Here is a 21715-nt window from a genome sequence, read left to right as displayed (position 1 = left end):
CAGCGCGGCGCAAACAAGGGACGGGCGGCGGCGTGGCCGGTGGGTCAGACACACACGGCTGCGGATGGCAGGAGAGATGGCTGCGAATGACAGATGCCAGCGTGGCCCCGCTGTCCCCTGCTCTGCCCCGGTGCCCACCGGGCCTGCGGGGACACGGGCTCGCAGCCCCACCCCCCCCTCCCGCCGTGCACCCCGGTGCCAGGGCGCATCCTTGGCTGCCCCTCGCCCCTCTGCCCCCGGTGCCGCGGGGGTGCTGCCCTACCCGAGACATTGATGGGGACGACGTTGGCCTGGATGGCACAGGACTGGTGCCACTGCCTCTCCTCCACGGTGGGCAGCGGGGAGGCCCTGGGCCAGGCGGGCGGCTTGTCCGGGCTGGTGGGGAGGCTCAGCGAGGCGGCGGTCGTGCCAGCCGTCTCCTCTTCAGTCGCCTGATGGCTCGGGGGCTGCGGGGGCAAAGGCACGTGCCCACCAAAGGGCTGAGGGTGGGACACGAAGGGGCCCCCCAGCCCCTCCAGGCACCCTCCCCCACCGCCCCAGCACTCACCATAGGCACGAACTCGAGGCGCTTGGCGGGCGGGGGTTGGGGTGACGGCTCGGGGGGGGTGCTGGGGGACGGGTGACCGGCGGCACGGAAGGTCTGCCCGGTGACCCTGCTCTCGGCGTACTGCTCCTCATACTCCTCTGCAAGAGAAACGGCACCTGGGACCCCGCTCCGGGCTGGGGGTGACAGCCCTGGCCCCAGGGAGGATGAGGAGGAAGGCATGAAGGCACGTGTGGCTGTCCCCGGGCTGGCTCTGTCCCTGCACAATCCGGGCAGCTCCGGAGGGGAGGGCAGACCCAGAGGAGGGATGCCAGGGCTGGGGGGAGCCGAGGCAGCGCTGGCAGCCCCCCAGCCCCTCTCGGGGGGCTGCGGTGGGTCCCGTGGGGACACTGAGCCCCGCCGGGGACAGCCAGGAGGGAACTCAGCGTCTCCCATCCTGTAATTGTTGGGCTAATTAATGGCGGTCGTTATGGCCTGGCGGAAGGCAGCTCTGCTCGGGCTGATTTAACGAGATTACCAGCCAAGGGAAGGCCGCGCCGCTGGTCTGAGCGGTGCCCGCAGAGCAGCCGAGCTGGGTGCGTGACGGCTTGGGTAAGGAACGGGGAGGAAACAACCCCAAGGGCTGTGCTGGTGCGGTGAGACGGGGGCAGAGCCGTGCCGCGGCGGGGCTGGGGGCAACCCACGCGCCTGCTCCTGCCCCACTGCAGCAGTGACTTGGGAGCAGAGCTCGGAGAGGGGCTGCGGGAGGCTGGGACCCCCCGGGGACCCGGCTCCTACCACGCGGTGAGGTCGAGGAGCGGCTCGGACACGCGCACTTGGGAGACGACCCCGCTGCTGGCACGGGGTCCATGCAGCCCCCCCCGCCCAGCCCACCGCCCGCCCCGCTACCTCGCAGCAGGCTCTGGAGGTTGAGCTGGGCCTCCTGGTGCAGCTGCTCCATGCCCGGTGGGCGCCCGGCGGCCAGGAAGACGTTCACGGGCTGCTGCCATGGCAGCTTGGCGCGGGCGGCCTTCTTGCTCTCGAGGTCCAGGTTAGAGGTGGCTGTGAGGGGAGGGAGCAGCGTGAGAGGGCGGCGGGTCCCTGCGGGCGCTCCCCCCATCCCAGGGCCCTCCGGGAACACGACGTGGCCGTGTACCACCCTGGCAAAGCCACCCGGGCACGCTGCTGCCACGTGGGACCAGACCCCACCACCGCCACCGCTCCGGGGGCTGGACACTGTCCCCACGTGCTGCCAGGACAAGCCAGGAGGGGAGCGGGGTGAAATTGGGGAAGGAAGCACAAGCCCCTGGCGCAGGAAACGCTGCAGAAGAGCAGAAGTTGCACCCGAAAGGGAGGGAGCGCAGGGGACACGGGGCCTTTCGTCACCCTGGTTTCCGCTCGCTCTGCCCGGCCGTGGGCACCCTGCGAAGCTCTCCGGGGAAGGTGGCCTCAGGGGGACGGGCAGGCGCTCGCCCCGACCCTCGGAAACACCCATACGGGTGGAAAAGTCCCCGGGAGAAGGGTCAGGGCTCGAGGTACTCCTACTACCTGCGAGACAAATGCTTCCCCTCCGCCGTGGGAGCCACAGGGTGCCCGTCCCCGGCACACGCCACCGCCCCGGCCACCAAAACGCAGCCGCCCCTGGCCACGGTGCCCTGCCCTGTGCCAGCCCCGGACAAGGCAGTGACAGTGATCCCACTCGCTGCGGGAAGGCAGATGGCCCCAAAACAGGGTCGGGCTCCCCAGCACCCCTGGCATGAGCCAGACCCCCCTTCCCGCAGGGTTCGGTCAGTTGTGCCCCGGCTCACCCGGCACCGCACCCGAGCATCACCCCTGCTGGCACCCGCGGGTGCCGTCCTGCCCATGGTGCCATCCTGCCCGTGGTGCCGTCCTGCCAGTGGTGCCATCCTGCCCGTGGGTGCCATCCTGCCCATGGTGCTGCCCTGCCCATGGTGCCATCCTGCCCGTGGTGCCGTCCTGCCAGTGGTGCCATCCTGCCCGTGGTGCCACCCTGCCCGTGGTGCCACCCTGCCCGCCCTTCACCCCTGCGCCAGCTGATGGAGCGTCCCCAGCCTGGTTACTTTCATAATTTGTGTTACCATAACGACGTGCCTTAACACCAGGGGGTTTTTTTTCTCTTTTTTTTTTTTTCCTCCTTTAAATACTTTGACTCGTTTCCATACCAACCTGGAGGTGTCGGGGCTGGGGCGTGTGTGTGTGTGTGTGGAGCGCGCTGAGGCTTCGCCCAGCTGCTGAGCCCTGTCCCGTCCCAGTGGCAATGCCCAGAGGGGCCGGAGGTCCTGGCAGAGGTGACAATGACAGCAGAAGGAGCCCCATGCCCCGGCTCGCCCTCTGTGCCTGGACGTCCCGTGGGAGCACGGGGCAGGGTTGGGGCATCTCCCCCAAACCCTGAGCTATGGGGCTGCAGGGCACAGGGGGGCAGGGATCACGCTGCAGACCCCGGCCCCCCAACCCGCTCTCTGTGGCGAGGTGGGGTCCCGCTGCGGCCCCCTCCAAGGGCAGACCCTGCACCCTGGCTCACTGCACCCCCCTGCCCAGACCCAGCCCTCGGCCTCGCCGCGTGCCGATGTCCCTCACCTTCTGCCCACGCGCTCCCGCAGACCCCGCAGCGTCCCCCCGAGACTGGGGGACACCCCCAAAGCACAGCCCCCCGCTGCCCCGCCACCGCCCTCCCCACAGCCGCCATACAGGAGCTTACCTCCGCAGCCCCATCCCGCTGCCGGGGCACCCCCGGGCACCCACCCCGGGCACCCGCCCCCGGCTCACACCACGTGGGCAAACCGCAGCACCGAAACCCGGGGCCGCCCCGGGGCGCGGCGGAAGCGAGCCCAGGCACCAGCCCGGGGGGGGGCCCAGCACCCTGCCCTGCCCTTGCCCGCTGCGGGGTGGCAAAGGGGACGCGCCAAGCATCCCTCCGGGGTCTGGAGACCCCAAAGCCGTGCCCCCTCTTACACAAGAGCGAGTGTAACGCCCTGGTGCTCTGGCGTTCGCTCCTCGGGAGCAGCCGCTCAGGGGGGTTTTGGGCACGGCCCCAGCAGCCGCTCACGGCCCCGCGTCACACAGCAGCTTGGCCCGCAGCGGGCAGCCGGAGCGGAGCCTGCTGCCCTTGGCCGTGACCCTCCTGCCACGCTTATCGGTGACAGGCTCAAAATATGTCTGCAGGGGCCCCCACCCCGCGGCAACCGCCTGCGGGGGCAAAGGGCGTCCTGGAGAGCAGAGCTGGAGGGCTGGCTCCGTCCCACACCCCCCAGCACGCTGGGCCTGAGCCTGGCCAGCCTCGCTGCTGGGGGAAACTGAGGCACAGCTGGTGGGGGGGCTCACCCTGCACACCGCTGGCCTCAGCTCCGTGCCCCAGGGCTGGTGGAGGGGAGCGGGCGGCAGCCCTGGCTCTGCGTGCCGTGTGTCTCCCAGGGATCCGTCCCCTCCCGGGGCTGCAGGCTGGCACAGGGAGCTCTGCCCTCTGCCCTGGGGCTGGCAGGGCCACGGCAGCGTCCCCTGGGACGGTCCCCGCCGCACTGCCCGGGCAGGGGTGTGAGCCAGGTTATAAGGACCAGGCTGAGAGCAAGGGGAGTTTGCTCCGAGGGGAGCGGAGCATCCCTGCAGCACCCCGAGGCGCAGGGCGCAGGACACGTGCCCCCCGCGAGCATCACCCCCGCCCCGCAGCCGCGTCCCTCTTTACCTCCTGCCCAGGCATCCCGAATCCGCACGGAGATGTTCGACAGAGCCATCGGAGCTGCCTCCGTTCGGGCCGAAGCTCCCGTGAGACGATGCCTCTCACTCGAGCTCCCCGCCAAACTTTTCCCTCTCAGGCTCGCTCCGAGCGAGCGGGAAGCGCCGGCGATGCAGCCGGTGCCGCTGCGGCGGTGCCACAGCAGTGATGTAACAGCAGCAGCCGGCGATGCACCATCAGCGGAGCAGCCATGGCAACGGGCACCGGCACGGCGGCGAGCCGGCCGCCGCGGTCCTCGCACACCGGAGGATGGGGACGGCAGACTCGGGAGGCTGAAGCCGATCCCGACAGCACCCCAAACCCCACCGGCGGGAGCCGACGCGGCGCAGCGCCGGCTTCGAGCGAGCGCCCCGGCCCGCTGCCGGCACCGCCACTGCCGGCTCCCTGCGCGTGCGGCTCGGTGACGTTCCCCGTGGTCCGGAGCCAAAGCGCACGCTGCTCGGCGGCGAGCGGGGAGGAAGAGAAAAGAGCAAACAGCGGGAGCTGGCAGCGGGCGCGGGAAGCGCCTCCTGTCCCCGGCTCCCCCCCGCCAAGCGCGGCCGCGCGGTCCAGCTGCCCCGCCGCGGCGCGGAGCCGCGGCCGCACACGGCAGCTCCGGGGCTGGATGCCCGCCCAGGGCCGAACGACGTCCCAAGGCGACGCCCCGCTGCGCAGCCACCCACCCGGTGCCATGGGGAGCGGTGCTGCCCGCCGGACCTGCCCGCCTCGCCGCGTGAGCCCGTCGGGGTGCCGGCGTGCTGAGCCCTGCCCGAATCCGGACCCTCCCCGGGACATCATCCCTCCGCTCCCCGCCTTGGGGGCACCTCCCCGAGCCCCCGGCGAGGCAGGGCCGCCCTCACAGCCAGTTGCCCCGCTGGTGGGCAAGGCTGGAGGGGCTGGGAGCGTTTTAGGGGGGGCCCATGCCCAGACACCGACGTTGCCCTGCACAGCACATCTGCACGCTCCCGCACTGGTGCCCAGCAGGACCGGGGGCACTGAGGAATAACACCGCCCTGCTGCACCGCGCCTGCCGGAGGCCCCCGGCCCTCTCGCTCTCCCCGTGTAACGCGCAATCAGCTGATTTCTGCACTGACGGGAGGTAACAGCACCGCGGAAGCTGCTGGCAGGGGTGGTGGGTTTGGCAGCTCCGAGGCTCGCTCAGCTCGCGGCGAGAAGGCTGGATTATCTGAGAGGTTTCTATTAAAACCACCAGCAGCAAAACAGTCAATAACGTCACCGTCCATCAGTAGGGCCCAGGGTTAACGGTGTGCTAGGACACTGCCTGCCTGGCCCTGCGAGGAGATCCAGTAAAAGAGGTAACAGCCCTCTTCCTCCAGCTCGATCCCCAGTGATCCATCACCTTCGCCTCATGCCTTGTGCAGGGCAGGAGTGAAGGGGACGCATGTGCTCCCGATGCCCAGAGCAGCCATGACCCCACACACACGGGCCGGGGGAGCCTCCTGCCGTGGGGTGCCCCACTGCGGTGTGAGCAGGGTGACAGGAGAACCGCTGGAGCGGGTCAAAGTCCCCGCGGGCTCTGAGGGCTGCTTTGGGCTCGGCCGCGGGCGCTCACATGACCCTGCCTCTGCCACCCCGGAGCCTGCCGGACCCCGGTCCCCGCAGCGAGCCACCCATCACGGCGGCAGGACCAGACCCCCAGGAGCTGCGAGGCCAGCGGCCTGCCATCTTTCCCCCGGTGACGTCCCCAGGCTGGCTGGGAGGGTTCGGCAGCACGTGGGTGCCTGGGGCAGCGCCCGCGGCTCTCCCTGGCGTGGGGCTGCCCATGCCGGAGGGGCCGCGGCCCCGCGCCGGGCAGGGTGCTGCCAGGAAAGCGCCGTTTCCCCTGTGCCCGGCTGGTTTTACACTCCGCAGAGCCCGGACAATGCGAGGAAGTCGCCTGAGAGGGGAACGCGGCCAGGCCCGGGGACAAAGGGGCCCGAGACGTGAACTCAGCCGCAGCGGGAGCGATGCGAGGGCAGGGGGGCGGCGAGGGCCCTGCTGACCGCAACACGGGCTGACCCACGCTCCTGCGGTCCCCATCCTGCCGCCACCAGCAAGCGAGAGCTGCCAGGAGGTACAGCACCACGGGGCCGGGCAGGATCTGTCCCAGCCCCAGCCTGAGGAGTGGGACGTGCAGGCGGGGGGTCTCTGTGCTTCTCGTGCTTTGTCAGAGAACAAGGACACCCCACCGGGCTGGGGGACGGCCACGAGAGCGCAAAAGGGGAAGGGGACACGGCACAGGCGAGGCCAGGCTGGGACAGGCAGGACAAGACCCACGCTGCTGGGCAGCACCGACCCCGCGGCTGCTGCACGGCCCCCGGAGACGAGACCCTCTGCATCCCTGTGCCCCACACATCACACCAACCCCGGGTCCTGCCCCGCAGAGCGAGGGCACCTGCGAACCCCACCGCCCTCACTGCCTGCTCCCCTTGGTGGGGGCTGCCCTGCTGCCTGCCCCTGCCTCGACGCTGCCCCTGCCCCGCTGCCTGTTCCTGCCCTGCTGCCTGCCCCTGCCCCGCTGCCTGTCCCTGCCCCTCTGCCTGCCCCTGCCCCGCTGCCTGTCCCTGCCCTCCTGCCTGCCCCTGCCCTGCTGCCTGCCCCTGCCCCTGCCCCTGCCTTACCTCCCCGGTGCCAGGGTGCCAGCAGCCACTCTGCCTTGGCCATGGCTGCGGGTGCCCGCGGGACGCTGCTCGCTCCAGCCGCCCTCGCTTCAAACGCAGGCCGAGGGGAGCGAGCCTCCTGCGCCTGCCCTGGCTCCAGCCCGGGGGGAGAGGAAGCCACCAGGAACTGGCTGTTTGAGTCAGCGCCACAGCCCATTGTCCCGGCCCCGGCCCCTCTTCCGTCCCTGCACCGCGCGGAGTGATGGCGGAGGGGCCGCGGCTCTGCGCAGCCCATCTCCGTCCCCCCACCCGGGGGTCCTGCAAAGGCGGTGGGTCAGGGCGGAGGGGCTCGTCCCTCTCCCCGTACGTCCCTGTGGCAGTGCCTGGAGAGGGGATGGGGTCCTGGGGGCTGTGGCGAGGACAGGCTGGGCTCCCCCAGCTGAGCAGAGTCATGGAGCCAAACATCACCCAGCCATGGCTGGAGCAGGAGCCGGCACCATCCGAAGCAGCGGGTGACTTGGGGGGACACCGGCACGCGCTGGCTCGTCCCCCTGCAGAGCGCGGCTGTTCCCGCGTGTCCCAGCTGGAGCAGCCGTCGGCGTCCTCACCTGGAAACCAGCACCCGGAGCTTGCTGCTGCCTCCCCCCTGCCTCCCAAGGCTGCTTAGCTAAAAATCCTGGGGGGCCCATCTGAATTCACCCAACTTCACCCTGGAAGCTGCAAGGGCCCCCAGAGCTTCCCCTGCCTTCGGCTCCTTCCGACGCCGCGAGCAAAGGCTCCTCGGGGACCGCTTCCCCCGCGCCCCGGGGGGCTGCAGAGCTGAGCCCCTGGGAGCCAGGACGGCAGCAGGGATGGGAACGCAGCCCCCAGCCCCCGCTGACTGGGGCAGCACGGGGAGCACGTGCCGTGCCGGGGGCTGGGACCACACACCCCTGTGCCAGGCACCCAGCGACGCCGCAGACCTGAGCGATGGGATGGGGGAAGGACGGCAGATACCCGCGGAGTTCATTTTCCCCCTGGCAACCCAGGCAGCACTTGCACGTGGCTCTGACAGAGAGGGGGGACAAGGAGACCTGCCCCGATGGCCGGTGCTTCCTCCAGGACCCCATTCCGCCGAGGACAGACGCAGTAACTGGGGAGCTGCCTCCCAGCCCCACCAGCCCACTGGGCGCAGAGACCTGCTCACTCATCACACCTGAGCATCCCGGGCTCAGGAGCAGCCAGCTCGGCTCTTCCAACGCGCGAGGAAGGGGTGCAGGGGGACGCGAGCCCCCGCCAGCCTCAGAGGAGCACCAAAGAGGTTCCTGTGCTCAAGATTCACGCAGCCTTTCCAGCCAGTCGGGACGTGAGGAAGGCTGGATCTTAACGACCAGGGACGCCAGCATAAAGACCCCTCCGTGCGCTGCCCCATGCACGGGGCAGAGGAATGACGCTGCCCGACACTCCTGGCACCGCGGGTCCCTGCCCTCCTCCCTGTGGGCGGCCGTCCCACCCCGCCACCAACCCGGACCCACCGCACGGCTGCTTCTTATCAAGCGTCAGCTCCCTCCCCTGCCAGATAAGCTCCAGCCCCGACCCGCCGCCGCCTCTCCGCGAGGAAGCCTGCGTGTAGCTGCTCAGGAATGCCCAACATCGAGGTCCCAGCAGCCCCCAGCCTAAACCGCCTCGTCCCAGCTCCACACCCGAGATGAGCCTCGAGCTGCCCAGTGCCACCTCCCCTCCCTCCCCGCTGAGCCAGGCGCAGCTCCGTCCTCACCCCAGGCGCCGGGAGGAAGATCTGCGGGCTGGCAGGGGGACGCGTCCTGCGCCCCAGGACAGAGACGAACCAGCCCTGGCACAAAGGCTGCCCCAAGAACCCCCCTCGGGCCCTTCCTGGCCGGGCTGGGGAGGCGACTCGCAGCTCCCAAGAATCCCTTTGATGATGCAGAGCACGATTAGCTCCCGTCCCGCTCCGAGCCGTGCCGGACAGTGGCACAGGTGGGAGAGGCGGGCAGGGAGCAGGCAGCATCCCACGGCCCCTTGGAGCCCAGCGGACCAGCCACGGTCACCTCCCGTGCCCCGCGAGACAGGAGCCGAGGGTGACACGCCGGGTACTGACCGGCACAGCATCCTTCATCCCTCAGGACCCGCCAGACCAGCGCGCTCCTGACCCCCCGCACGACCCAAAGCTCCTTTGCCCCGTTTCAGACCTTTGCAACAATCGCTGCAACGGCGGCTGCAAAATTAGCCAGAGACAGGCTGTGCTTCCACCCCCTCTGCCCGCTCGCTATTAAGCTGTGACAGTCACTTGGGCTGTGACAATCACTCCCCATTTTCTTGCAGCTCCTAAGCAATCTTCCGGAGGTCTCTCCCAGCGCTGGCAGCTGCCTGCTGCTGCCCACACTGCCGCGTCCCGGCTCTCGAGCCAGCGGCCAGGCAAAGGGTAGCGGGCACGGGAGCCGGGGCCAGCAGAGCCCGGCACGCTGCGCTCGGGGCTCCCGGGGACACGGACGGGCCCCTGAGCCAGGAGCCGTGGCAGACCCCAGCTCCAGGGTCCCTTGGCATTTCCAGGAGCTGGGTTGGGCCGGGGAGGGGAGCTGGAGTCCCGGGTGTCTGGAAAGGGTTGCTGAACCGCCTGGGCCAGCCAGGTGGGGACAAAGCAGTGACCGGACAGGTCCTGCTTGTCCGACCCGGCTTTGAGGGCACCTGCACTCGGCTGCCCACTCCCAGCTCAGGGCGAGCCCGCTGCTCCCCCCGCATGCCCCCTGCAGATCCGCAGAGCTTTCTGCCTTCCTTAGATCATCTGTGGTACGAGGACCCCCAGAGACACCCACCACCTTCGCCATCGGTGGGAGATGGGGGCTGGGGGTGCGGGGGAGCTATGCAGGCACGGGCTCCCTGCCTGAGCAGGACCGTCTCCGGGGCCAGCAAGTGCAAGGCCTCCTCATTGCCTGGGCTGGCTCCCTGCACCCTGGGGCTGGCTGCCCACTGCCCAGGGCTGGCTCCCTGCACCCTGGGGCTGGCTCCCTGCACCCTGGGGCTGGCTGCCCACTGCCCAGGGCTGGCTCCCTGCACCCTGGGGCTGGCTCCCTGCACCCTGGGGCTGGCTGCCCACTGCCCGGGGCTGGCTCCCTGCACCCTGGGGCTGGCTCCCCGCACCCTGGGGCTGGCTCCCCACTGCCCAGGGCTGGCTACCTGCACCCTGGGGCTGGCTCCCTGCACCCTGGGGCTGGCTCCCCACTGCCCAGGGCTGGCTCCCTGCACCCTGGGGCTGGCTCCCCACTGCCCAGGGCTGGCTCCCTGCACCATGGGGCTGGCTCCCTGCACCCTGGGGCTGGCTCCCCGCTGCCCGGGGCTGGCTCCCTGCACCCTGGGGCTGCCTCCCCGCTGCCCGGGGTGTGGGTCAGCACCTGCTCCACACGCCGCAGGACCGCGGTGGGTCCCCGGTGAGCCCCATCGATCGCCGTCCCCGCCAGCGAGGCCAAGCCTCGGCTGGAGGTGACCTCTCCCCGCGTCCTCCAAGCGACCCAAGGGGGCCGGGCAGCCCGGGGGGGGCCGCGGCGGAGGCCGAGCCGCCCCCTCCGCCGCCGCTGCCGCCGGCGCCGTCGCAGCCCGCGGGGCCATGGCGGGGCGCGGGCCCGGTCCCGCCCCGTCCCGTCCCCGGTACCTGTTGCCGAGCGCATCCTGCCCCGCCGCTGGCTGCGCGGCCCCTTCCGCTGCGCGTTGCCCATCCTCCGCCGCCGCCCGCCCGGCGCAGGCGGTCACCGCGCCGCCGCCCCCGCGCCGCTCCCCGCCGGCTCCATGCCCGCCCCGCCGCCGGGCCCGCCGCGCCGCGCCGCGGGGAGGAGCCGCCGGGCCGGGCCGGGCCGGGCCGAGCCGAGCCGGGCCCCGCCGGGCCCCTCCGCTCCGCACCGCTCCGCACCGGGCGCCCCCTCCCCGCCGCATCGGCGCGGCCGCCGGCCCGACCGCCCCCTCGGAGCCCGCCCGCCGCCGCGCCGGGGCCGCTGAGCGGGCGCCCAATGGCGGCGGCTGCGGGGGGCGGACGGGGGCGGCGGGGGCTGGGGGGGGGGGGGGGGGGGCCGGGACTGCTGGGGCTCGGGGTGGGAGGGGGGCTCGCTGGGGCTGGGCAGCTCCCGGGGCGATGCAGGTGGGGGGGCACCGGGGCTGGGCAGTCCCCCGGGGAGCTGGGGCTGGGGGTGGCTGGGGGGCACCGGGGCTGGGAAGCTCCCACAAGGTGTTGGGGATTGGGGTGGATGGGGGGTCCCGGGGCCGGGCAGCACCGGGGGGTGTTGGGGCTGGGGCTGAGTGGGGGGATCCTCGGGCTGGGTGGGGGACCCGAGGCTGGCCCTGCGGGGTGGCAGGCTGAGCGGGGCATGGATGGGGGCAACAGGGCAGGGGGCATGGATGGGGGCAACAGGGCAGGGAGCATGGCAGCTCCGAGAACAGCTGGAGCCGGGAGCTGGTGCCGTGGGAGACAGGAGGGTGTGGGGTGTGCTCGTGGGGCCGGTGCCCCATGGGGAGAGCCTGTGTGAGAGCCACAGGACACTGCAAGAGCCAGGCCTGTGGGCGATGGGGTCTCTGGTAGGAGAAACGGGGGGTCTGGGGCTGGCAGCACCTCCAGCAGCCCCGTCCCTGGCACCAAGCGTCCCAGGCAGTGCCACATCTGCACAAGGCCGAGCTGTGCTCGGGGACCCCTCACGAGCGGGCTGCACGCCTGGAGCAACTATTGCCCTTGGGCTCCTTCTTCCCCCAGCCCAAACCTCACCATAACCCTCCTATGGGGAAAAAAAACCCACTCCCAGTCAGGGGAAACTTCCTCAGCGTGCCCCGGCCTCCAGCACACGAGTGGCCCTTTGCACCCAGGAGCCAGAGGCACCCGGTGACGGCGCAGCCCAGCCGCCCTGTCCCAGGCCGGAGCATCCCTTACACGCCGAAGCTCAGCATCTGCGTAGCGACAGAAAGGACCAGAAAGTGCTGGGAGGTTGTTATGGAAACAGCCACAAATTGGATCAGTACTTGGCGCAAGGAGCGGTTTGTGTGAGTGATGTGGGAGCGGGTGGGTGTGACAGGCGCAGCGGTGCGGGGGCCCCACGCGGCACCCCCGACACCCCCAGCCCCGCGCTGTGCCCCCGTGCCGGGGCAGGGCTGCGGCAGCGCAGGGAAGGCGAAGGACCAAGGCGAGCCTGGTTTGCAGAAGTGCCACCGAGAAAGTGTTTCCCCCCAAGCCCCCAGCCAAGCCGAGGCACGGGGTGTCGAGCAGACTGCGGCGGCACCTCGCAAACAGCCCCGCCGTGGGCTCCACGACCCGACAGCGCGGCTCTCTTCCCGCACCCCGTCCTGCGGAGCCGAGCAAGCTGCTCGTCACTCCGAGCTATCGTCACCTCTCGCTGTGAAGCCCCAGACCCCAAGCGAGCTCCCCGCGCGCTGCGAAGCGGCTCCCGGACCGTCCTCCCCACCCGCAGCACGGGGATGCACCGTGATGGGGCTCAGGAAGGCAGGAGGGTGCAGGCAGCCGAGCGCACCCCGGTGTGCCCCGGCCACCCGCTGCGGGCATGGAGCGGGGGGAAAGCTCCGTCCGGCCCCGAGCAGCTCAGCTCTGCGTTTCCAAAGCAGCCCCTCTCCTGGCAGAGAAAGCAGCTGCTCCGAAGAAGCCATAAACACTCACTAAGTGCATGAGCTGATTATTTTCTGGCCAAGAGACCATGTTGAAAAATAATAACCGGCAAAGCAGATGAGCTCATTGGAGAACAACGGCTCGGGGCCGGGCCAAGGCCGGGGAGCAGGGCCAGGGCACTGCGGGGAGCGGGCAGCACTACGCGGCGCTCCCAGGGCTGTGTTGGACCCGGATGGGGTCCCACGTCCTGGAGGAGGGGGTGCCAGACAGGGGGTCCTGTGTCCCGGCAGAGTGGGTCCTACATCCCAGCGGAGCGGGTGCCGGACGGGGGGTCCTGTGTCCCGGTGAAGTGGGTGCTGGACGGGGCACGGCCACTGGCAGGGTCCCGGCCGGGCTGGAAGGCAGAGCCCAGGTCGCGGAGCCCTGTGCCCGTGGCCTCCCCGCTCGCCTGCTGCAGGTGCCCTCCTGCCCTCCCGCACCCTGCCTGGCCCTGGCCGGGAATCCGCCTGCAGCAGCTGAAAAGCTGGGCTGAAACTGCCGTGCCACCTCGTGTCCCCTCCGGGTTCTGCATTCCTGGGATTCCTCCCGTGCAGCAACATATTTGCTTGCTCCGTGTCCTGGGAGCTGCACCGGGGACGACCCTGTCCTCCCAGGGCTGGCGATGCCCCCCGTGTGGCCGGGGGAACGGGCAGCCTGGCTCCCACCCAGCAGCCATGTCCCCAGCAGCCGTGTCCCCGGGGAGCCCCACAGCTCAGCGTCACGGCGCCCAGCTGGTTATGGCCATGCCCCGGCCAGGCCCTTCTCCAGGTTCAGGACCACGGTGGGCTCAGCAATGGGGTCCTCTGATGGCCTCCATGCCACCAGCACGGGACAAGCTGCAAGGCCTCTGCTGTCCATGCAGAGGTCGGGCCCAGGGGACATGGGGACCCCGGCCCTGATCACCCCAACAACCCGCACCCCCCCCCGGCCACCCAGGGCTTCCTCTGGCTCAGGAAAACTGAGCGCACCCCGAAAGGGCTGTGCCAGGGAACCAGTGCAGACCCGGCTGCCATCACCTGCCGTGATGCCATCCCTCATTTGTGTCATTTATGGGCCCACCACGGGAGACATGGGGTGTCAGGCATGGCACTGGCATCTCCCCCTGCACGGCCACCGGCTCCCCCATCACCTCTGCCCACAGCAGCAGGGGCACGCCAGGCACCTTCCTCCTGGCGGGGTCCCTGGAGGTGCTCCCTGCCCCAGCCTGAGCCGGTGGGGAGGAAGAGGAGGGATACATCCAGCCCTGGGGCTGGGCACGGGTGCTGCCCAGGGAGCCAAGGGCACTGCGTCCCCCATGGGGCTCTGCCCGCTGTCACCATCGGTGCATCCCAGCGCCGCGAGCCCTCGTGTGACAGGCGATGGGGTGCCCAGCCGGCCCCATCCTGCCGTCCCCATCGCCAGCGCGTGTGGCAGGAGCCAGGAGGAGCAGAGCAGGCAGCTCTGCCAGCCCTGGGGCTGCCTGCTGCCAGCACCCACCTTTGGACACGGCCGCCCGTCCTGTGCCGCACACCCACCACGCTCGCTGCCCTCGTCCCGCCGCGCTGCCAGACCCTCCCCGGAGCGGGGCAGGGAGTCTGGCGGGCGGGGAGGAGGATAAAACTTCTACGTACCCAGCTCTGCCTCCTCCTCTTCCTCTCCTTGCAGGGACCGAGGCCAGGGGGGACGAAGGCTCCCCCGCACCCCACCAGCTGCTCCGAACCCCCATGGCCGCTCTCGGGGTGAGCTGGCGGCTGCCCCGGCTGGGAGCGGGGAACGGCCGCGGCGCCAACGCCTCCGCTCGCTCCCTCGCTCGCTCGCACTAACTCGATCCAGGTTCGCTGGGAGAAAGGCTGGATGGAAACGCTTCTCCCACCCCAGCCCGGGCCCTTCTTAAAGATATAGCTACATGTCCCTGCTGCGGATGCCGGAGCCGTGGAGACGGAGCGGGGCCGTGGCGTCCCACCGGCCTGCCTGGCACGGCACGGCTGCCAGCCAGCATCCCTCAGCACGTCCCGGGACTGCAACGGGGGGTGCGATCGGTGGGAGTCCTGGGGAGGAGATGCCATCCACCACCCACGCTGTCGGGCCGTGCCAGCCTCCCCTCCCGTGATTACCAGGGATGGGGCAGCCGGGTGAGGGGCTTTGCCCCGTGCTCCAGCTGGGGCGGCTCGAGCAGCCCCCCTCGCCTGGCCGTGGGGAGGGCACGGCCCCCCAGTGCTCCCCACGCCTGCAGAGAGAGCACGGGGCTGGGGCGCGCTCCCGGGGCGGTCGGGGAGAGGCTTTAGGAGAGCACTGCCAGGGCACGGATGGGCAGCGCGCCTTGGCATGGGCTGGCAGGCACCACGCGCAGCCTGGCACGACCCACCAACCTGCCCCTCGCTGCCTGCCCGGTGCTCCGGGGGCTTCACGTGAGCATGAAACGAGCCATTCCCACCCACTCAGCGTGGGCACCCACAGCCCAGCCCGGCCAAACCGGGACGAGAGGGTTTGCAAAGCCGAGGGGCTGCGGTAGGGAAGGCGCCGGCGCTGGCAGCGACCCCGTGCCAAGGCACCCGCTGCCAATCCGGGTGTACATCAGCCTCGCCCCGTGCTCCCGCTGCCTGTTCCTCTTCCTGCAGCAGCAAACACCCGTTAGCCTTTTTGTGCCGCTTCAGGAAATGATCTGGCAGCTTCTGCCTGTCTGCCAGCTCCGGCGAACAGCTCCTGGGCACCCAGCCCCGGCGCTCGGGCAGCGATTTGGGCACGTTTGCACAGGCTGCGGGTGCCCCTGACGCGGTGTGCGAGCAGACCTGCTGCATCCGAGGTGCTGCCTGTGGGACCGCAGAGGGCGAGGGGGCCGGGGGCAAGCCTGGCGCGGCCGAAACGCCTGGCACGCGTGGATGAGTGCGGCTGCAGGCGACCCTGGCACTTCGGCGACGCGGCACGTGAGCTGCTGAGCACCCACGAACCGCCCGCGCGTGGGTCCCGGATGCGGTACGAGATGGATCTGCCGCCTCCAGAGCAGACGGTGCAGGCGGGTCTGGAGGATTTTAGGGAGCAAACACAGCTCCTTCCCACCGCCCTGCGCCTGCCCACGGCCAGGCATCACCTCTAACCCTGGAGCGGGGGGCACAGCCTGCCAAGCAGCTCCCCAGATGAACACGTGCTATCACCCCCCTTCCCATCAGCAACGCCCCAGCTGCTTTGGGGGAGCTCAGAGACCCCCGGCTCACACTGGTACCCACCCGTCGGCAGGGCCCCCTGCCTCGGCCAGCGCTGCCCAAACCTGGCCTGCCCGCAGCCACCGCGTTCCTCTCCCAGTGTGGGCTGCAACGGGACGAGCTGGAGCATCTCAGGCTCCCGGCAGCCCTTTCCCAAAGCCATCAGCCCGAGGGCTTGCTGGGGAGCAGCCCGAAGAAGCCCAAAGCTGGCCCCACAGCCCCCCGAGGCTGGCTGCACCCCGTGGCCTTCGGGGAGGCGGCCACGCAGCCCCCCGCCTTGGCTGGGCTCCCGGGAAGGGACCGGTCCCACACAGGCGGCCCCTGGCAGGTGGCCCCGGCAGCCCACGCGCTGCCTGACAGCGGGACCACCCGGGAGGCCGCCGGCTGCAGCCGCGGGGAGGGCGGACGCCGCAGGGAGCCTCTCCGTGCACCGGACAAGGGTGCACCCACAAGCTGGGTCTGCAAAGAGAGATCTGCTCCCCCTGCTCGCCGGGACGCGGCTGCGTGAGAGCCCCCGGGGTGGCCATCGGGGCAGCAACCAAGCTGCGAGGGATGGCAACGGGTGCTGGAGCGGGGACCCTGCAAACAAAGGGGGTTTGCCTCCGGGCTGAGCCCCCAGCAGCAAAGACCCCCCCCCAGTTTCACCGCGCACGGAGCAAGCGCGTCAAGACAACCCACGAGCATCTCTCCAGGTGCCGCCTTCCCCTCTCAGTGCCCAGGCGGTCGGGGGGCTGGTAACTCTGCTGGCGCCTGCCACGAGCTGCAGGGACCCCTTTCCTTGGGGACTTCAGAGCCCAGGAGAGCCACGGACCAGCTGAGGCTCCTCCGGGAGCAGCTGGCGTGGCACACTGGTGGTACAGACCCTGACACCCACATGCTCTGTGACAGGCACACGTGTGCACGCTCAGACACGTATGGACACGCAAGCACCCACGTGGGGATGGTGTTTCCCTGTGCCAGGGATGCGGGGTGCCCTGCTCTCCTCATCCTCCTGCCCAGCCACGGGGACACTGAGGCAGGACCCGAGCTCACGCTGGGGCCATGCTGCTCGGCACGGAACGCGGCCAGTGCCTCACCGGGAAGGGAGGACAATCGCCGCTGGCAGCCACCGCCGGGCTGGCTCGGGGAATCAGCTTGTCCCCACACGGCTGCTTCCATCTGCCGTCATCAGATCAGCTCAAGGGGCTCCCGACCCGCTCCCCATCTCCGTAGTGCCCACCACGCTCAGCCTCCCCCACCGCCGGGCAGCTCCACGAAGGCTCCCAGAGCTGCGACCAGCTGCCAGCCATTGCCCCGTGCCAGGCTGGCACCCGCACCGGGGCTCAGGGCTCCGGCAGAAGAGGGTCTGTCACCCTGGTGCGCTCGCGGGTACTCACCCAGCGCTGTGCACACGCCGCTGCTGCCCCCCCGAAGCCCCCGCCTGCTCCCCGGCCAGCGGCATCCCGGTGCCCGTGGCGGGCGGCTGTCCTCGCTGCCAGGCACGAGCGCAGGAGGAGGGTGCCGGAGCCCGCTGGCACGGGTGAGGAGAAGAAGAGTCGATTCTCCCCGCCAGCACACTCGGCCCCTTCAGCCCCGCGCCAGTCCTCGCTCAATCCAGGCTTTGTGCTGCCAGCGAATGGCCCCCGTGCGCGCGCAGCGGCCGGCGTGCTGCCCGGCCCCATGCCAGCGGCCACAGGGTGCTGGGTATGGCCAGCAGCCATGGTGATGGGCACCAGGTACCTGAGCAGCAGGATATGAGTCCCCAAGGGACTGAGAGGTTCCTAAGCAGCCAGGAGCAGTCCCAGGTGGGTCCCTGTGTCCCCCCCATGCCCATCAGAGTGAAGCAGTGGCTGCCCATCATGCACAAGGTTGGCATGTGAGAGCCCTTGGTGGCATCTGGGCCACGCTGAGCAGTGCCAGGCACAACAGTTGGGGTATTTCCTTCCCTGTGGCTCTGCATGGTGAGAGCCCTGCACCACTCCTGGCATCTTCTCTCCGACTCAAAGGGTACCAGCGCCATGGAGAGGAGTTGGCAAGGGCGGCTGCAGGGCCAGGGGGAGCAGGGCTCAGCTCCTGGCCCCAAAACGGAGCCGTGGGTCTCCGGTAGGTTCACACGGGTGCATCACCGGGGCTGTGGTCACGGCTGTGAGGGGTGGCTGCAGCCCCTCTCCCCAGCAGCAGCTCTGCCTGGGGCCAAGGGACAGCCCGGCCGCTCCAGCCTGGCAGGACACTTGAGCAAGTCAGCAAGGGGTTTTCTTTCTTTCTTTCTGTTTTTTCTTAAGCTGGTGACAGGAACTGGGGGAAAACATCTGTGCCAGCCCTTACCCACCCTGTGAGGAGGGAGCCGGGTGGCAGGCATGGGGGGCAGCAGCCCCGGGGCTGGCTGGAGGCTCTGCCTCTCCCCATGGCTCGCTTCAAGAAGGTCAGAGGACAGCAAGTGCCGCATATTTTGGCAAGAGCAGTAAACAGCTCCTCCTGCCAGCACAGGCCAGGGCTTCTTCCAGAGAACCGTCCCCACAGCTCTTCGGGGACCACGGTTTAAATAGCTCTCGGCGCCGGGCCCCCGTCCTCTGCTTTGCTGAGGTTTATTTCTGGGTCCCGAGGGGAGAGGGCTGAGCTGGGAGCACTGGCTCCTGTCACCCTGCTGGTGCCCATGGAGCCGTGTCCCCACTGATGGGCTGGACGGCAGCCGGTCGGGGATTGGCACGAGAGCCAGGCAGCCGGGGGCTCGCTGGGGCTGCCGAGCAGCTCCTGCCTTCAGTGCCAAGTGCCGGGGTCGGTGCCACCCCTCCGGGACGCCGAGGGGAGCGGGGCGGGGAGCCGGCGGGCAGGATGCGCCCAGCTCCCTGGGGATAGGCGCGCACCCTCCCCACGCTCAACTGCCCGATGAATAAGAGCAGAGGAATCCAACAGCCCTTGGCTGCCGGCTCGCACGGAAACAACCACGCTGCCTCGGCGGATTATGCGCTCCCCGGCCCTTCGCGGTGCGATTCCTTCGCCTGCTCCACCAGCCCCAGCCCCTCCTGATGGGGAAGACAGGGGAGCTCCCTCCGGCTCAGCCTTGGGACAGACGGACGGACACGTCCTGCTGCACAGCGGTGACCCGAGCTCCCCAGCCGTGGGGTGTCCCTTGCCGGCGAGGAGACCCACGGCTTTCGGATCGCTTTAACCTGCCTGGGAGGAACCGGAGCCAGGCAAAGGCTCCTGACCCAGCCGAGGACACCCAAACCCGGGAGCTGAAGAGGGGCGAGGAGCATCCTTGGGAAGGGCAAACCCCACGTGCCCACCTGAGCTGGTCCTTACGAGCTGGTCAGGCTGGCTGCGACACGTCGCCCGGGCCCCACCGGCTGCGTGAAGGCTACGCCAGGGCTCGTTTGGTCCTGGCTGATCCCCCCCCTGCATCTCCCAGGGACAAGACGTTCGGGTTTTATTCCAGTTTAAGAGGAGAAATGTGATTTTTGCCATTGGAACCTCTTCAAGAAATGGAAGCGAAGAGGGAAAAAAAACCCCAAACCCTGAGCAGGGTGTTGTTAAGCATTCTCTCCTCACCCAAGGGACTCTGCATGGTGCCGCAGCTCGGTGCAAAGCGCTCTCCCACAGCCTTGGGCTGTCTCTGCTCGCCCCGCAGCGCCGGGGGCTTGCAGGGAGCTCCCGTCCTCCAGAGACACGGACCATCTCTGGAGCTCTTAGAAAAACAAACAGCAACTGAAACAGCAATCGGAATTTTGTTCTTCCCCTGGGTAAAGAGTTCAGTGAAGCCGGAGGCTCCCGCGGATGGCTGAGGAGCAGGCGGGGGGAGGTGGGCTGTGCTCCCCTTGGGTGCGGGGAGAAATGCAGCCCCCCCCCCCCCCCAGCCTCTGCGCCGCTGGAGCAGGGTGAAGGGGAGGCGTGGGGGACACGGCTCTGCTCGCTTCGCACTGCCCCAGCTATGCCCACAAAAAAAAAATCAAAGCATTTTTATCACCACGCACCTCGGACCTCCAGCTAGGCAGCCAGCTCAGAGAACCCTCCCTGCACATCTGCATACATGCATATTCACGGCGCCCTAATGAGGGAGGACTATTTGCTCCTGTGTTACACACACTGCTTGCAACCCGCTGTGTTGTTGCTCCGTGAGAAACTGCAGGACCACGGCAATGACGCGCAGCCGAAAGCACGACCCGGGGGCCACCAACCCAACCTGCCCGCAGCAGTGGCTGCTTCCCCCCGCCACGCTACAGCCGTCCCCACGCCGTCCCCACGCCGTCATGGCAGCACACAAGGCTCCTGCGGCCACCAAGCGCATTCCCAACCTGTCGGCCAAGGCGTGGGGGGCGAGGGACCATCTGGTCACGGCCACGGCCAGCTCCTCCTCCTGGGGACACTGGTCCAGCGCGTGGGGTGACGGCGCTGCAGGGTTTGGCACGGCACTGGCGCTGTGCACGGGTCAGCTGGGGTGACTGGGGTACCTCCTTGTCCCCTCATTTCTCTATGGGCCGATGCACGGGACAGCGGGAGTCTCCTCTTACCCCAGTAACCGATTTACTCCACCAGCGTTGGCAAGAGCAGCGTGTCGCAGGCCGAGGCTGAGTGCTCCACTCGCTCCCCCGTCCCAGCAGCACGCTGCGAGGCTCTGGCATTGCCCACGGCTCCACGCAGTGAAACAGCCCTGGCAAGGGGGTCTGTGGAGGGCACGAGAGGCGCGTCCTGCCGAGGGCCTGAGAAACGCGCTGCGCTTCTGGGGAAAACGCGCTCCAACAACACTCCCCCTCCCCGCCCCGCCAAGCCTTTTAAAATAAACTTTTATAAACAATTCCAAACCGAGCTTATTTTAAGCTCCTCTGAAACACGCTGCCCGCTTCTGACCCAGCGCGGGAGCCTGTGCCAAACCGAAACGCTTGAAATGGGAAATGAAAGCAGCCCAGGAGGAACCAACCCGGCTCGGTGCCAGGGGAGGGATGTGCAGCCGGGACGCCCGGGCTCCCCCGTGCCACCCCCCCCGGCCGCACAGAGCCCTGAGCGAGAGCTGCTCCACTGCACGCTGGCTGAACGACAGCGAGGGGACGGCCACCTCGGTCCCTGTCCCGGGAGCGGGGGGAAGCGTCCCGGGCCAGGGCAGCGGCGCGGAGGCGAGGACCGGCTCTCGCAGCCCGGCGTCCCCCGCTCTCCCGGAGAGACGGGAACGAAACGGCGCCCGGTAACCGGAGACGCGACGTGAAGCGCCTGCTTGGCTGGAAGGGGCGGCCGGGAAGGTGCCCGCTGCCTGCGGGAACGTGCGGGCCGGGCAGGGGGAGCGGCTGCCGTCGGGGTGTCCCAGCCACACCGCGCCGGCCCCCCAGCCCTCCTGGGGGGCGGAGGAGCTGGGACAGGCGTGGGCCAGCCCCAGGGAGGGGACGCGGGGCACCCGGCGGGGACCGCGGCGGGGGAACAGCGGCAGAGCCCCCCTGCACCGGGGAGGGGAGCCGGGACCCCCTCGGAGCCGGGTGCAGCCCTGACGGCCGGCACCCCCCGGCCGCGCATCCCCCCCGGACGGGGGCACCGGGGAGCCCCCCGGGGGCGGCGGGGCAGGGGTCGCCTTACCTGGCTGCGGCCCCCGCAGCAGCGCCTGGAGGCGGGCGGCCCGGCGGTGCAGCCGCCCGGTGCGACGCCCCAAGGCCAGGACGTGTCCCTCGATGTCTCCCAGGAGGGCGAGCGAGTGGCCGCAGAGGTCGGCGAGCTGCCGGAGCAGGGCGAGTGCCGCCAGGCTGCACGAGTCCCGCAGCTCGGCCAGTGGCACCGACGGGCCCCGCCGCGCCGCCGCGCCCCGTTTGTAGAACGGCATGGCCCGGCTTGGCCCGGCCCGGCCCGGCCTGGGCCGGCTCGGCTCGGCACGGCTCGGCTCGGCAGGGCTCTGCACGGCACGGCTCGGTTCGGCCTGTCACGGTTCGGGTCGGCCCGCCCCGGCCCAGCTCGGCTCGGCTATCCCCGGCCCGGCTCCCCCCCGGCCAGCCCCGCGGCTGCGAGGGCTCTGGGCTGGCGGCGGCGCCGGGGCTCGGGGCCGGCCGGTGGGAGGAGGAGGAGGAGGAAGAGGAGGGAGGGGCGGCCCCGCTCGGG

The 21715-nt window shown here is 70.1% G+C and overlaps 1 protein-coding gene across 1 annotated transcript in view; it reads right to left on the bottom strand.

The window, feature by feature from the left end:
• The window catches only part of NHSL2 (NHS like 2), a 29019-nt gene extending 7576 nt beyond the window's left edge, over positions 1-21443 (bottom strand). The window contains exons 1-4 of the mRNA XM_068419788.1: positions 21203-21443; positions 1433-1585; positions 548-684; positions 263-446 (exon numbers count right to left, since the gene is read on the bottom strand). Coding sequence (XP_068275889.1) covers positions 263-446; positions 548-684; positions 1433-1585; positions 21203-21443 — 715 coding nt within the window. The remainder of the gene's footprint in view (positions 1-262; positions 447-547; positions 685-1432; positions 1586-21202) is intronic.
• Positions 21444-21715: the final 272 nt, after the last annotated feature.

The sequence above is a fragment of the Nyctibius grandis genome, chromosome 29 (genome assembly GCF_013368605.1).
Source record: "Nyctibius grandis isolate bNycGra1 chromosome 29, bNycGra1.pri, whole genome shotgun sequence".
Taxonomy (NCBI): Eukaryota; Metazoa; Chordata; class Aves; order Nyctibiiformes; family Nyctibiidae; genus Nyctibius; species Nyctibius grandis.
This window is presented reverse-complemented; position numbering and strand designations above follow the sequence as displayed.